The 11,731-nt window shown below is 49.8% G+C and overlaps 1 protein-coding gene across 2 annotated transcripts in view; it reads right to left on the bottom strand.

Annotated features, from left to right (window-relative positions):
• Nucleotides 1-1,110: 1,110 nt before the first annotated feature.
• The window catches only part of LOC116968321 (creatine kinase U-type, mitochondrial-like), a 30,343-nt gene continuing 19,722 nt past the window's right edge, over nucleotides 1,111-11,731 (bottom strand). For both annotated transcript variants that reach the window (XM_033015065.1, XM_033015066.1), the window contains exons 7-9: nucleotides 6,908-7,042; nucleotides 2,117-2,242; nucleotides 1,111-1,352 (exon numbers count right to left, since the gene is read on the bottom strand). In XM_033015065.1, coding sequence (XP_032870956.1) covers nucleotides 1,236-1,352; nucleotides 2,117-2,242; nucleotides 6,908-7,042 — 378 coding nt within the window. In that variant the 3' untranslated portion in view covers nucleotides 1,111-1,235. The remainder of the gene's footprint in view (nucleotides 1,353-2,116; nucleotides 2,243-6,907; nucleotides 7,043-11,731) is intronic.

The following is an 11,731-nucleotide window of genomic DNA, read 5'->3' as shown; positions in this document are numbered from 1 at the left end:
ACAATAATAAAGAACACACAACCACAATAAAACTGTAACACAAACATCCACCACAGCATTCATCACTGTGGTGGAAGGCACAAAATTTGGCCAGTCCTCCTCCATTTCCCCCCAGTGGTCAGGACCAGAGTCCAGAGTCAGTCCAAGATCGGCTCTTCCTCACCGGAGACCGCGGCTTTAAGTTGTTGTAGGCCGCAGGCCGGCGGTCAAGATTTAAAGTCCCCGCCGCAGCCAGAAGCACCGTAGACCGCAGGGCCGGCGGTCGAAGCTCCCCTCCAGGGGTGATGGTAAGTCCATGCCGGACCCGCGGTAGAAGTCGGCCGCGGGCCGGCAGTGATGGCTTCTTCTTCCCCCGGGTCCCCAACGTGAGATCCCGGGCTGTAGACGCCGCACCAGCTGGAGCTCTGCAGACCGCGGCTTCAGGCTGCGACTTCAGGCTGCCGGCTGCCCCGGGCCAGCGAAACGGAGCGCTCCCCTCTAGCGAGCCCCAGCGAGGGCTCACCCGCTCCACGCCGAGAGTCCACGCTGCTCCCGCCGCTGAAGCCCCGGGCGCGTCTCCGGGAAAGGCCGCGTCGATCCTTGATGTTAGGTCACGGGGGAGGCGACCTGGAAAAACTCGCCTCTCCATGGAGGAGGCGACCGAAGCGGTTTCCCCCACACCACCCCCCACATAAAACACACAAAGAAACATTAAATACATACTAAAAAAATAAAAAAAGGTTGAAAAACTGACGAGCTGCATGACATGGCTGCTGCCAGAGCAGCGCCCCCTACTAAACGTGATCAGCCATGATTGAATGGTGGAGTAGACCAGATGGACCGAATGGCCTAATTCTGCTCCCAGAAACTCTGAACCTATGGAATCCAATCCTACCCCTGCAACTGAATACTACAGACCACCTCATGCGTTAACATGGGCTTATTTCCCAATGGTGTTTGGCACTTATGAAGGGCAAAAAAAGTCAGCAGTGGGTCAAGGGTTGGTCGGATGACCCAGTTAGTGATGGAACAGGGGGTCTGATCCCCCCCCCCCCCATGGTCACTGGTCCACGGTTGTGGTCACCGGATGAACCGGTCAGGTGAAGAATAAACTGACCACAAACAGCCATGTTACGGTGGGTGTAACACGGGGACTTTATAGGATCTGCTGCTGGGGAAACATTCACAGAGAGCTGGAAGCCACGGTAACACGTTAACGACACGTTAAGCACACGGACGGAGTCGAGAGAGGGAGCTCAGCATCTGCCAGAGGCCAGGGGTGAAGGGACCTTAATGTCCTGTCCCCTCTGCAGTCTCTTCTCACACTCAGTCAGGGAGTTCACCCCATCCACCACCACCTGGACCAGCTCCACCTGCAGGGGGCAGCAAACCTCCTGCCGTTAGAACCCGCGGCACCCCCGGAGAACACAGCGGTCAGTGGGAGACTGACCCCCCCCCCCCATCACCATCACCGTCACCTCCACCCTCCCCCACCAAATGTCCCACCCACCCCTCCCTCCAGACCCCACTCACCCAACCCCCCCGCCCACCCCACCCAACTCCCTCCCCCACCAAATGTCCCACCCACCCCTCCCTCCACACCCCACCCCCACCCAACCCCCTCGCCCACCAAATGTCCCACCCACCCCACCCCCTCCTTCCCCTCCCTTCTCTACCCCCTTGCACTCTCCCTCCCCTCTTCTCTCCTCCCGTCTCCCCATCCCCTCTGTAGATTGGTTATTTCATACTAGCCTGTTATAGTGTTTGTTAGTAGTGACTCCACCTATTATGTGCTTCATATTGTCAAGAGCCTGCTTACTCTAGATAGAATGAGTAGAAGCTCAGAGATATGATGTCTGCAGATTTGCTATATGCAAATTTAATAAACATGTTTTGTATCTTGATGTGTGTTCGTCGAATCATTACATAGTGTCAGAAGTGGGATTCGAACCCACGCCTCCCTCATCTCCCCTCCACTCTCCATTCTCCTCCCTCTTCCCCCAGCTATCATCACTCCTTCCGCCACCTCCCTCTGCCTCCTCCTGCTCCCATTATTCCTCCACACCCGCCATGCCTTCCCTCGGAGTGTTTGTTTGTGTACGGTGTTGGACATGTATGGACGGTACCGTTGACCTACCTCGGACATGCCCAGCCGGTCGAGATTGGAGATGTCGACCACACCGTCGATGTCCACCGTGTTCTCTCCCCGCGGCCCGCGTTTCTCGAGCCGCAGGTTCTCCAGGATCTCGGGGAAGCGAGGATCCTGAAACATGGGAACTGATTGAGTCGACCGGTGCCTCCATACGCCAGCCAGGCCTCCTGTCCCACCACAGTGAGTGCATGGTCCCCACCCCTCGCACACAAGGCGAAGGCTCGGGCTGGAAACGCCCATTATATTGGGAAAGAGCAACACGAGGAAGAGAGAGGGGGGTTGGAGACCATTCTGCCCCTCAAAAGCCCCCTTGCTGCTTCACAGTATCACGGTGGTGCAGCGGTAGAGTTGCTTCCTTACAGCGCCAGAGACCCGGGTTAGATCCTGACTATGGGTGCTGTCTGCACGGAGTTTGTACGCTCTCCCTGTGACCGCGTGGGTTTTCTCCGGCTGCTCCGGTTTCTTCCCACACTCCAAAGACGTGCAGGTTTGTAGGTAAATTGGTGTTGGTTTAAAAAAAATTGTGAGTTGTTGCTGCTGGTGTGGCGTGTGGGATAGTGCTAGTGTATGGGGTGATCGTCAAGGACAGTCTGAAGAAATTCCACATCGCATTGAGCAACTGGGAGCACATTGCACTGGACAGGCAGGCGCTCCTGGAGGAAATCCGCGCGGGAAAGAGCTGCACGTCACGAAATGGAACTACACCGTGTCGCAGAGACAGCACCATAAGGAGAGAGGGAGAGAGAAGGGAGCTCGACGACTACCAACCACCACCAGTCTACACTGCCCACGTTGCACCAAGGTGTGTGGATCGCTGCTGTGTGTAAATTTAATAAACATGTGTTGTATCTTGATGTGTGTTCGAGTCGACTCATTACATGGTGTCAGAAGTGGGATTCGAACCCACGCCTCCCTCATCTCCCCGCGGATCGGCCTCTACAGGCATCTGCAGACCCACAAGTAGATGACCCCTATGGAGAGGAGAGGACAGTCATACTCGTTTCGAGTGACCGCCGATGATGATGGGGTGGTCATTGATTGGCATGGCCTCGGTAGGCCGAAAGGGCATGTTTCTGCACTGTATCTGTGTATCTCTTGTCAATTCTCCTCCACTGTTCACAGGTGCTTGGATGATCATCAGGATGGATTTAGAGGATTTGCAGAGCTGTGGGGAAAGGTTGGACAAACTTTGCAACATCGGAGGTTGAGAAGTGAAATGGAAGTACAACGAGATCTGGGGGTCCTTGTTGATCAGTCACTGAAAGTAAGCAAGCAGGTACAGCAGGCAGTGAAGGAAGCGAATGGTATGTTGGCCTTCATAACAAGAGGAGTTGAGTATAGGAGCAAAGGGGTCCTTCAGCAGTTGTACAGGGCCCTAGTGAGACCACACCTGGAGTATTGTGTGCAGTTTAGGTCTCCAAATTTGAGGAAGGACATTCTTGCTATTGAGGGAGTGCAGCGTAGGTTCACGAGGTTAATTCCCAGAATGGCGGGACTGTCATATGTTGATAGAATGGAGCAGCTGGGCTTGCTGGAGTTTAGAAGGATGAGAGGGCATCTTATTGAAACATAAAAGATTATTAAGGGTTTGGACTCGCTAGAGGCAGGAAACATGTTCCCGATGTTGGGGGAGTCCAGAACCAGGGGGCCACAGATTAAGAATAAGGGGTAAGCCATTTAGAATAGAGATGAGGAAAAACATTTTCACACAGAGGGTTGTGAGTCTGTGGGATTCTCTGACTCAGAGGGCGGTGGAGGCCAATTCTCTGTGTGCTTTCAAGAGAGAGTTGGATAGAGCTCTTAAAGATAGCGGAGTCAGGGGATATGGGGAAAAGGCAGGAATGGGGTACTGATTGTGGATGATCAGCCATGATCACAGTGAATGGCGGTGCTGGCTCGAAGGGCTGAATGGCCTACTCCTGCACCTATTGTCTATTGTCTAAGGTGTGAAAAACAAGTTTAACGGAGATGGGCTGGGCAAGTCTTTTTTACACAGAGGGTGGTGGGTGCCTGGAACGTGCTGCCTGGGGTTGGTTGAGGAGGCAGAGACAATAGTGATATTTAAGAGGCTTTTCGGTAGGCAGGGAACGGAGGGACATGGATTATGTTCGGACAGAGGAGATTAGTTTAATTAGGCATTATGTTTGGCACAGCAATTATAGCTCTGTTTCTGTGCTGCACTGACCTATCTTCCATCTTGGCCCCGTTTTCCTGCAGTATGTGTAGATTCACTTAATATCCTGCACATGGTCTCGGAGTGTGCAAGGGTGGGATACAGACTAGCTCTGCTCTGCCCTGGCACACACTCCCAGGGTAGAGACCACAGAGGGGGGAGGGTCGGGAGGGTGGAGGGGGTCTCTCTGTCGGTCTGCTCCTGGGCTTGGCCAAGATGGCCATTCGCGGGTCCAGGCAGCGGGCAGCGAATGGCCACACAGCGGTCGGCTGCCTGGCCCTTTTCCGGGGTTACGTCCGTGCCTGCGTGTCCCTAGAGTGGGAACACGCATGCGGTGTCCACGGGGACTGTGGAGACCTTCTGTGAACGCTGGTCACCGCAGGAGGTTGAATATATTATAGATAAAAATGTTAATATTTTAATTTGATAATTTTGTTTCAGTGTTTTTTAAATTGTATGAGCTTTCAACCTACCCTTGTAAATTGTACACTTGTTTAAAAATCGAATAAAAAAACTTTCTGGAAAAAAAAAAAAAAGGGTAGAGACCACAAGGGTGAGATGCGGAGTAAAGCTCCCTTTATCTTGCCCCCCACCCCCCCCCCCACCCCAGGCCCAGACCAGGAATACGTGGTCATGCTGTTTCCAAATATCCAGCATTTGTGTCCCTGTCCTTGTGCAGAACTGGACTGCGATGGTTTAAAATAACATTTTAGATTAATGGGCCTGTCCCACTTAGGTGACTTTTTCGGCGACTGCCGGCACCCGTCATAGGTCGTTGCAGGTCGCCGAAAATGTTCAACGTGTTGAAAATCCAGCGGCGACCAGAAAGACGCTACGACTCTTTGGGCGACTGAGGAGACGGCTCACGACCCTACAGGCGACATGTTGCGCTCAACGCATCGTACCTTGTTCTGGTCCCCGCTGGATTTTCAACATGTTGAAAATTTTCGGCGATTCGCAACGACCTATGACGGGTGCCGGCAGTCGCCGAAAAAGTTGCGTAAGTGGGACAGGCCCATTATGGCTACACGGCAGTGCAGCGGTAGAGTTTCTGCCTTACACAGCCAGAGACGTGTTGGATCCTGTCTGCACGGAGTTTGTACATTCTCCCTGTGACCGCCCGGGTGGAATCTCATATAGATAGGCTGGTAAAGAAAGCTTTTGGTATGCTAGCCTTTATAAATCAGAGCATTGAGTATAGAAGCTGGGATGTAATGTTAAAATTGTACAAGGCATTGGTGAGACCAAATCTGGAGTATGGTGTACAATTTTGGTCGCCCAATTATAGGAAGGATGTCAACAAAATAGAGAGAGTACAGAGGAGATTTACTAGAATGTTGCCTGGGTTTCAACAACTAAGTTACAGAGAAAGGTTGAATAAGTTAGGTCTTTATTCTCTGGAGCGCAGAAGGTTAAGGACGGACTTGATAGAGGTCTTTAAAATGATGAGAGGGATAGACAGAGTTGACGTGGAGCAGCTTTTCCCTTTGAGAATAGGGAAGATTCAAACAAGAGGACATGACTTGAGAATTAAGGGTCAGAAGTTTAGGGGTAACATGAGGGGGAACTTCTTTACTCAGAGAGTGGTAGCTGTGTGGAATGAGCTTCCAGTGGAAGTGGTGGAGGCAGGTTCGTTGCTTTCATTTAAAAATAAATTGGATAGGCATATGGATGAGAAGGGAATGGAGGGTTATGGTACGAGTGCAGGCAGGTGGGACTAAGGGAAAAAAGTTGTTCGGCACGGACTTGTAGGGCCGAGATGGCCTGTTTCCGTGCTGTAATTGTTATATGGTTATATGGTTATATGGTTGTCTGGGTGCTCCAGTTTCCTCCCACATCCCAAAGACGTACCAGTTTGTAGGTTAATTGGCTTCTATAAATTCTCCCTAGTGTGTAGGATAGAGCTAGTGTATGGGTGATCGATGGTCGGCATGGACTCGTTGGACTGAAGTGCCTGTATTACAAACTAAACAAAACGATACTAAATTCGGAGTAAATCTCCCTCTCGCCTGTCCCATCACACACTCCCAGGGCAGGGGGAGTGTGGATCAGATACAGGGAGGTACTACTGGGGGGAGACATAGAAACATAGACAATAGGTGCAGGAGTAGGCCATTCGGCCCTTCGAGCCTGCACCGCCATTCGATCTGATCATCGCTGATCATCCAACTCAGTATCCCATCCCTGCCTACTCTCCATACCCCCTGATCCCTTTAGCCACAAGGGCCAATTTAGATTATAGATTTTAGAGATACAGTGTGGAAACAGGCCCTTCGGCCCACCGAGACTGTGCCAACCAGCGATCACCCCGTACACTAACCTACTCACAATTTTACAACTTACCGAACCCCCCTTAACCTTCAAACCTGCACGTCTTTGGAGAGTGGGAGGAAACCAGAGCACCCGGGGGAAACCCTCAAGGTCCCAGGGAGGATGTACAAATTCTATACAGACAGCACCCGTAGTCAGGATCGAACCGGGGTCTCTGGCGCTGTAAAGGCTACAGCTCTACCGCTGCGCCACCGTGCCAGTACCGGGCAGGGTGCGGAGGTGGCCTCTGTGCATTGTGCGGTGAGGCTCGGTGCCTCTCGGGGTTACGGTACCTTGCTGAGCATGGGCAGTTTCATGTGCACCCCAGCTCGCAGTGCAGTGCCCAGGTTGGACGGGCAGGTCTGGATGTAGCCCAGCCGCTCGTTCCACATAAACTCCCAGCCTTTCTCCAAGATCAGTCTCTCCACCTGGGGGAACATGGTTGACATGAGCACTCGACTTCCATCTGGCGTTCACGACATTGGTGAAAAATGTAAAGTTGCATGGAACTTGCAGCAGAGAACAGGCCATTGGGCCCTTCTGGTCTGTACAAGGGGTGACCCTCTACATCAGTCTCTTCTCATCCTCTCATTCATTTTTCCCTACTATGTTTATTCAGCATCCATTTCCTCCCTTCACTGTTATACCGTAGGTCAGCACAGTAGCGCAGCGGTAGAGTTACTGCCTCACAGCGCCAGAGTCCCGGGTTCGATACCGACTATGGGTGCTGTCTGTATGGAGTTTGTACGGTCTCCCCGTGACCTGTGTGGGTTTTCTCCGAGATCTTCAGTTTCCTCCCATACGCCAAAGACGTACAGGTATGTAGATAAATGTAAAAATTGTGTGTAGGATAGTGTTAAGGGCCTGTCCCACTGTACGAGGTAATTCAAGATTAACTTTAGAGATACAGCATGGAAACAGGCCCTTCGGCCCACTGAGTCCATGCTGACCAACAATCACCAGTTTAGTTTAGTTTAGAGATACAGCGCGGAAACAGGCCCTTCAGTCCACCAGGTCCGCGCCGACCAGCGATCTCTGCATATTAAAGGGCCTGTCCCACTGTACGAGGTAATTCAAGAGTCTCCCGAGTTTTCCCCTGATTCGAACTCGGAGAATGTCGGTAGCGGGTCTGTAGGAGTTCGTGGATGTCCCGTAGCGGCTCGTACGAGTAACGGCAGGTACTCGGGAAATCCGGTAAACTCGTGACTTTTTTTCAACACTGTGAAAAACGTCCACGAGTGAAAAAATACTCGTGATGAAAAAAATTCCTTTTTACTGGTACGATTCGCTACGAGACATTCACGAACTCCTACGGACATTGTCCGAGTTCGAATCAGGGGAAAACTCGGGAGACTCTTGAATTACCTCGTTCAGTGGGACAGGCCCTTTAATATGCAGAGATCGCTGGTCGGCGCGGACCTGGTGGACTGAAGGGCCTGTTTCCGCGCTGTATCTCTAACGTTAATCTTGCACTAAATGTTTCAATGTTATATCTTGTGCTGAATGCAGTATCCTTCGTCTTGTACACTCTGACTGGATAGCACGCGGTCAAAAAGCTTTTCACTGTACCTCGGTACACGTGACAATAGTAAACAAAATAAATAAACCCATCCCTGTGAGGAGCAAGTCCCACATGTTTGCCCATCTCCAGGGCAAGAATCTGCCCTCTCTTAAATAAAGTGTCATCTGGTCCGTGGATGGATAAAATAAGCTTTCATCTCCATTGAGAAAATTGGGCAAGGATCAGCGATCAAGAGATGGCAGTAATAGTTTATTCCTGGCAAATTGTGTCAAACTAATATGATAGACAATAGACAATAGGTGCAGGAGTAGGCCATTCGGCCCTTCGAGCCAGCACCACCATTCAATGTGATCATGGCTGATCATCCACAATCAGTCCCCCGTTCCTGCCTTCTCCCCAAATACCCTGACTCCGCTATTTTTAGGAGCCCTATCTAGATCTCTCTTGAAAGCCTCCAGAGAACCTGCCTCCACCGCCCTCTGAGGCAGAGAATTCCACAGACTCACCACTCTCTGTGAGAAAAAGTGTTTCCTCGTCTCTGTTCTAAATGGCTTACTCCTTATTCTTAAACTGTGGCCCCTGGTTCTGGACTCGCCCAACATCGGGAACATGTTTCCTGCCTCTAGCGTGTCCAAGCCCTTAACAATCTTATATGTTTCAATCTTGTATGAGTCTGAAGAAGGGTTTCGGCCCGAAACGTTGCCTTTTTCCTTCGCTCCTTCGCTCCATAGGTGCGTCGAGATGGGGCTCCTAAGGGACCGTGTTAGGAACCTGGAACAGCAACTCGATGACCTCTGTCTGCTCAGGGAGAGCGAGGAGGTCATAGAAAGGAGTTACAGGGAGGTGGTCACTCCAAGACCACGGGAGACAGAAAACTGGGTCACAGTTAGGAAGGGCAACAGGCAGAGGCAGGGACTGGTGAGTACCCCGGTGGCTGTACACCTTGAAAATAAGTACTCATGTTTGAGTAAGGGTGGGGGAGACAGCCTACCTGGGGGCAGCGACAGCGGCCGGGCCTCTGGCACAAAGACCGGTCCTGTTGCTCAGAAGGGTAAGGAAAAGAAGAGGAGGGCAATTGTAATAGGGGACTCTATAGTCAGGGGGTCGGATAGGCGATTCTGTGGACGCAGACAGGAGACCCGGATGGTAGTTTGCCTCCCTGGTGCCAGGGTCAGAGATGTGTCTGAACGTGTCCAAGAAATCCAGAAATGGGAGGGAGAGGAGCCTGAGGTTGTGGTACATATAGGTACCAACGACATAGGTAAAAAAAGAGAAGAGGTCCTGAAAGAAGAATTTAGGGAGTTAGGTAGAGAGTTAAGGAGAAGGACTGCAAAGGTAACAATCTCAGGATTACTGCCTGTGCCACGCGACAGTGAGAGTAGGAATGGAGCGAGGTGGAGGATAAATGAGTGGATGAGGGACTGGTGCAGTGGGTATGGATTCAAGTTTCTGGATCATTGGGACCTCTTTTGGGGAAGGTGCGACCTGTACAGAAAGGACGGGTTGCACTTGAACTCGAGGGGGACCAATATCCTGGCGGGGAGATTTGCAAAGGCTACTGGGGAGATTTTAAACTAGTATGGTTGGGGGGAGGGACTCAAATTGGGAAAGCTAGCAGTCAGTGTGTGAGGCAGGAGGCAGAGAATGGTAGCACTCTGACCCAAAATGTAGGGGAGAGAGAAGAAAAAGACAATAAACAGAGAATAAGAGAGGGTGGGTTTCTTAAATGTGTATATTTTTATGCTAGGAGCATTGTAAGAAAGGTGGATGAACTTAGAGCCTGGATTGACACCTGGAAGTATGATGTTGTGGCGATCAGTGAAACATGGTTGCAGGAGGGCTGTGATTGGAAACTAAATATTCCAGGATTTCGTTGCTTCAGGTGTGATAGAATTGGAGGGGCAAGAGGTGGAGGTGTTGCATTGCTTATCAGGGAAGATATTACAGCAGTGCTTTGGCAGGATAGATTAGAGGGCTCGTCTAGGGGGGCTATTTGGGTGGAACTGAGAAATGGGAAAGGGGTAGCAACACTTATAGGGGTGTATTATAGACCGCCAAATGGGGAGCGAGAATTGGAAGAGCAAATATGTAAGGAGATTGCAGATATTAGTAGTAAGCACAAGGTAGTGATTGTGGGAGATTTCAATTTTCCACACATAGACTGGGAAACACATTCTGTAAATGGGCTGGATGGGTTGGAGTTTGTAAAATGTGTGCAGGATAGTTTTTTGCAGCAATACATAGAAATACCTACTAGAGAAGGGGCGGTGCTGGACCTCCTGTTAGGAAATGAGACAGGTCAGGTGGCAGAGGTATGCGTTGGGGAACAGTTCGGGACCAGTGATCACAATACCATTAGTTTCAATATAATTATGGAGAGGGTCAGAACTGGACCTAGGGTTGAGATCTTTGATTGGAGAAAGGCTAACTTTGAGGAGATGCGAAAGGATTTAAAAGGAGTAAATTGGGACAGTTTGTTTTATGGGAAAGATGTGGAAGAGAAATGGAGTACATTTAAAGGTGAAATTTTAAGAGTACAGAATCTTTATGTCCCTGTTCGGTTGAAAGGAAATAGTAAAAATTGGAAAGAGCCATGGTTTTCAAGGGAAATTGGACACGGTTCGGAAAAAGAGAGAGATCTACAATAATTATAGGCAGCATGGAGTAAATGAGGTGCTTGAGGAGTATAAAGAATGTAAAAAGAATCTTAAGAAAGAAATTAGAAAAGCTAAAAGAAGATATGAGGTTGCTTTGGCAAGTAAGGTGAAAGTAAATCCAAAGCGTTTCTACAGCTATATTAATAGCAAAAGGATAACGAGGGATAAAATTGGTCCATTAGAGAGTCAGAGTGGACAGCTATCTGCAGAGCCAAAAGAGATGGGGGAGATATTGAACAATTTATTTTCTTCGGTATTCACCAAGGAGAAGGATATTGAATTATGTGAGGTAAGGGAAACAAGTAAAGTAGCTATGGAAACTATGAGATTCAAAGAAGAGGAAGTACTGACACTTTTGAGAAATATAAAAGTGGATAAGTCTCCAGGTCCGGACAGGATATTCCCTAGGACATTGAGGGAAGTTAGTGTAGAAATAGCAGGGGCTATGACAGAAATATTTCAAATGTCATTAGAAACGGGAATAGTACCGGAGGATTGGCGTACTGCGCATGTTGTTCCATTGTTTAAAAAGGGGTCTAAGAGTAAACCTAGCAATTATAGACCTGTTAGTTTGACGTCAGTGGTGGGAAAATTAATGGAAAGGATACTTAGAGATAATATATATAAGCATCTGGATAAACAGGGTCTGATTAGGAACAGTCAACATGGATTTGTGCCTGGAAGGTCATGTTTGACTAATCTTCTTGAATTTTTTGAAGAGGTTACTCGGGAAATTGATGAGGGTAAAGCAGTGGATGTTGTATATATGGACTTCAGTAAGGCCTTTGACAAGGTTCCTCATGGAAGGTTGGTTAAGAAGGTTCAATGGTTGGGTATTAATGGTGGAGTGTCAAGATGGATTCAACAGTGGCTGAATGGGAGATGCCAGAGAGTAATGGTGGATGGTTGTTTGTCAGGTTGGAGGCCAGTGACTAGTG

Source organism: Amblyraja radiata, chromosome X (genome assembly GCF_010909765.2).
Source record: "Amblyraja radiata isolate CabotCenter1 chromosome X, sAmbRad1.1.pri, whole genome shotgun sequence".
NCBI classification, from domain to species: domain Eukaryota; kingdom Metazoa; phylum Chordata; class Chondrichthyes; order Rajiformes; family Rajidae; genus Amblyraja; species Amblyraja radiata.
The sequence above is the reverse complement of the archived record's forward strand: the minus strand, read 5'-3'. Positions and strand labels throughout refer to the sequence as shown.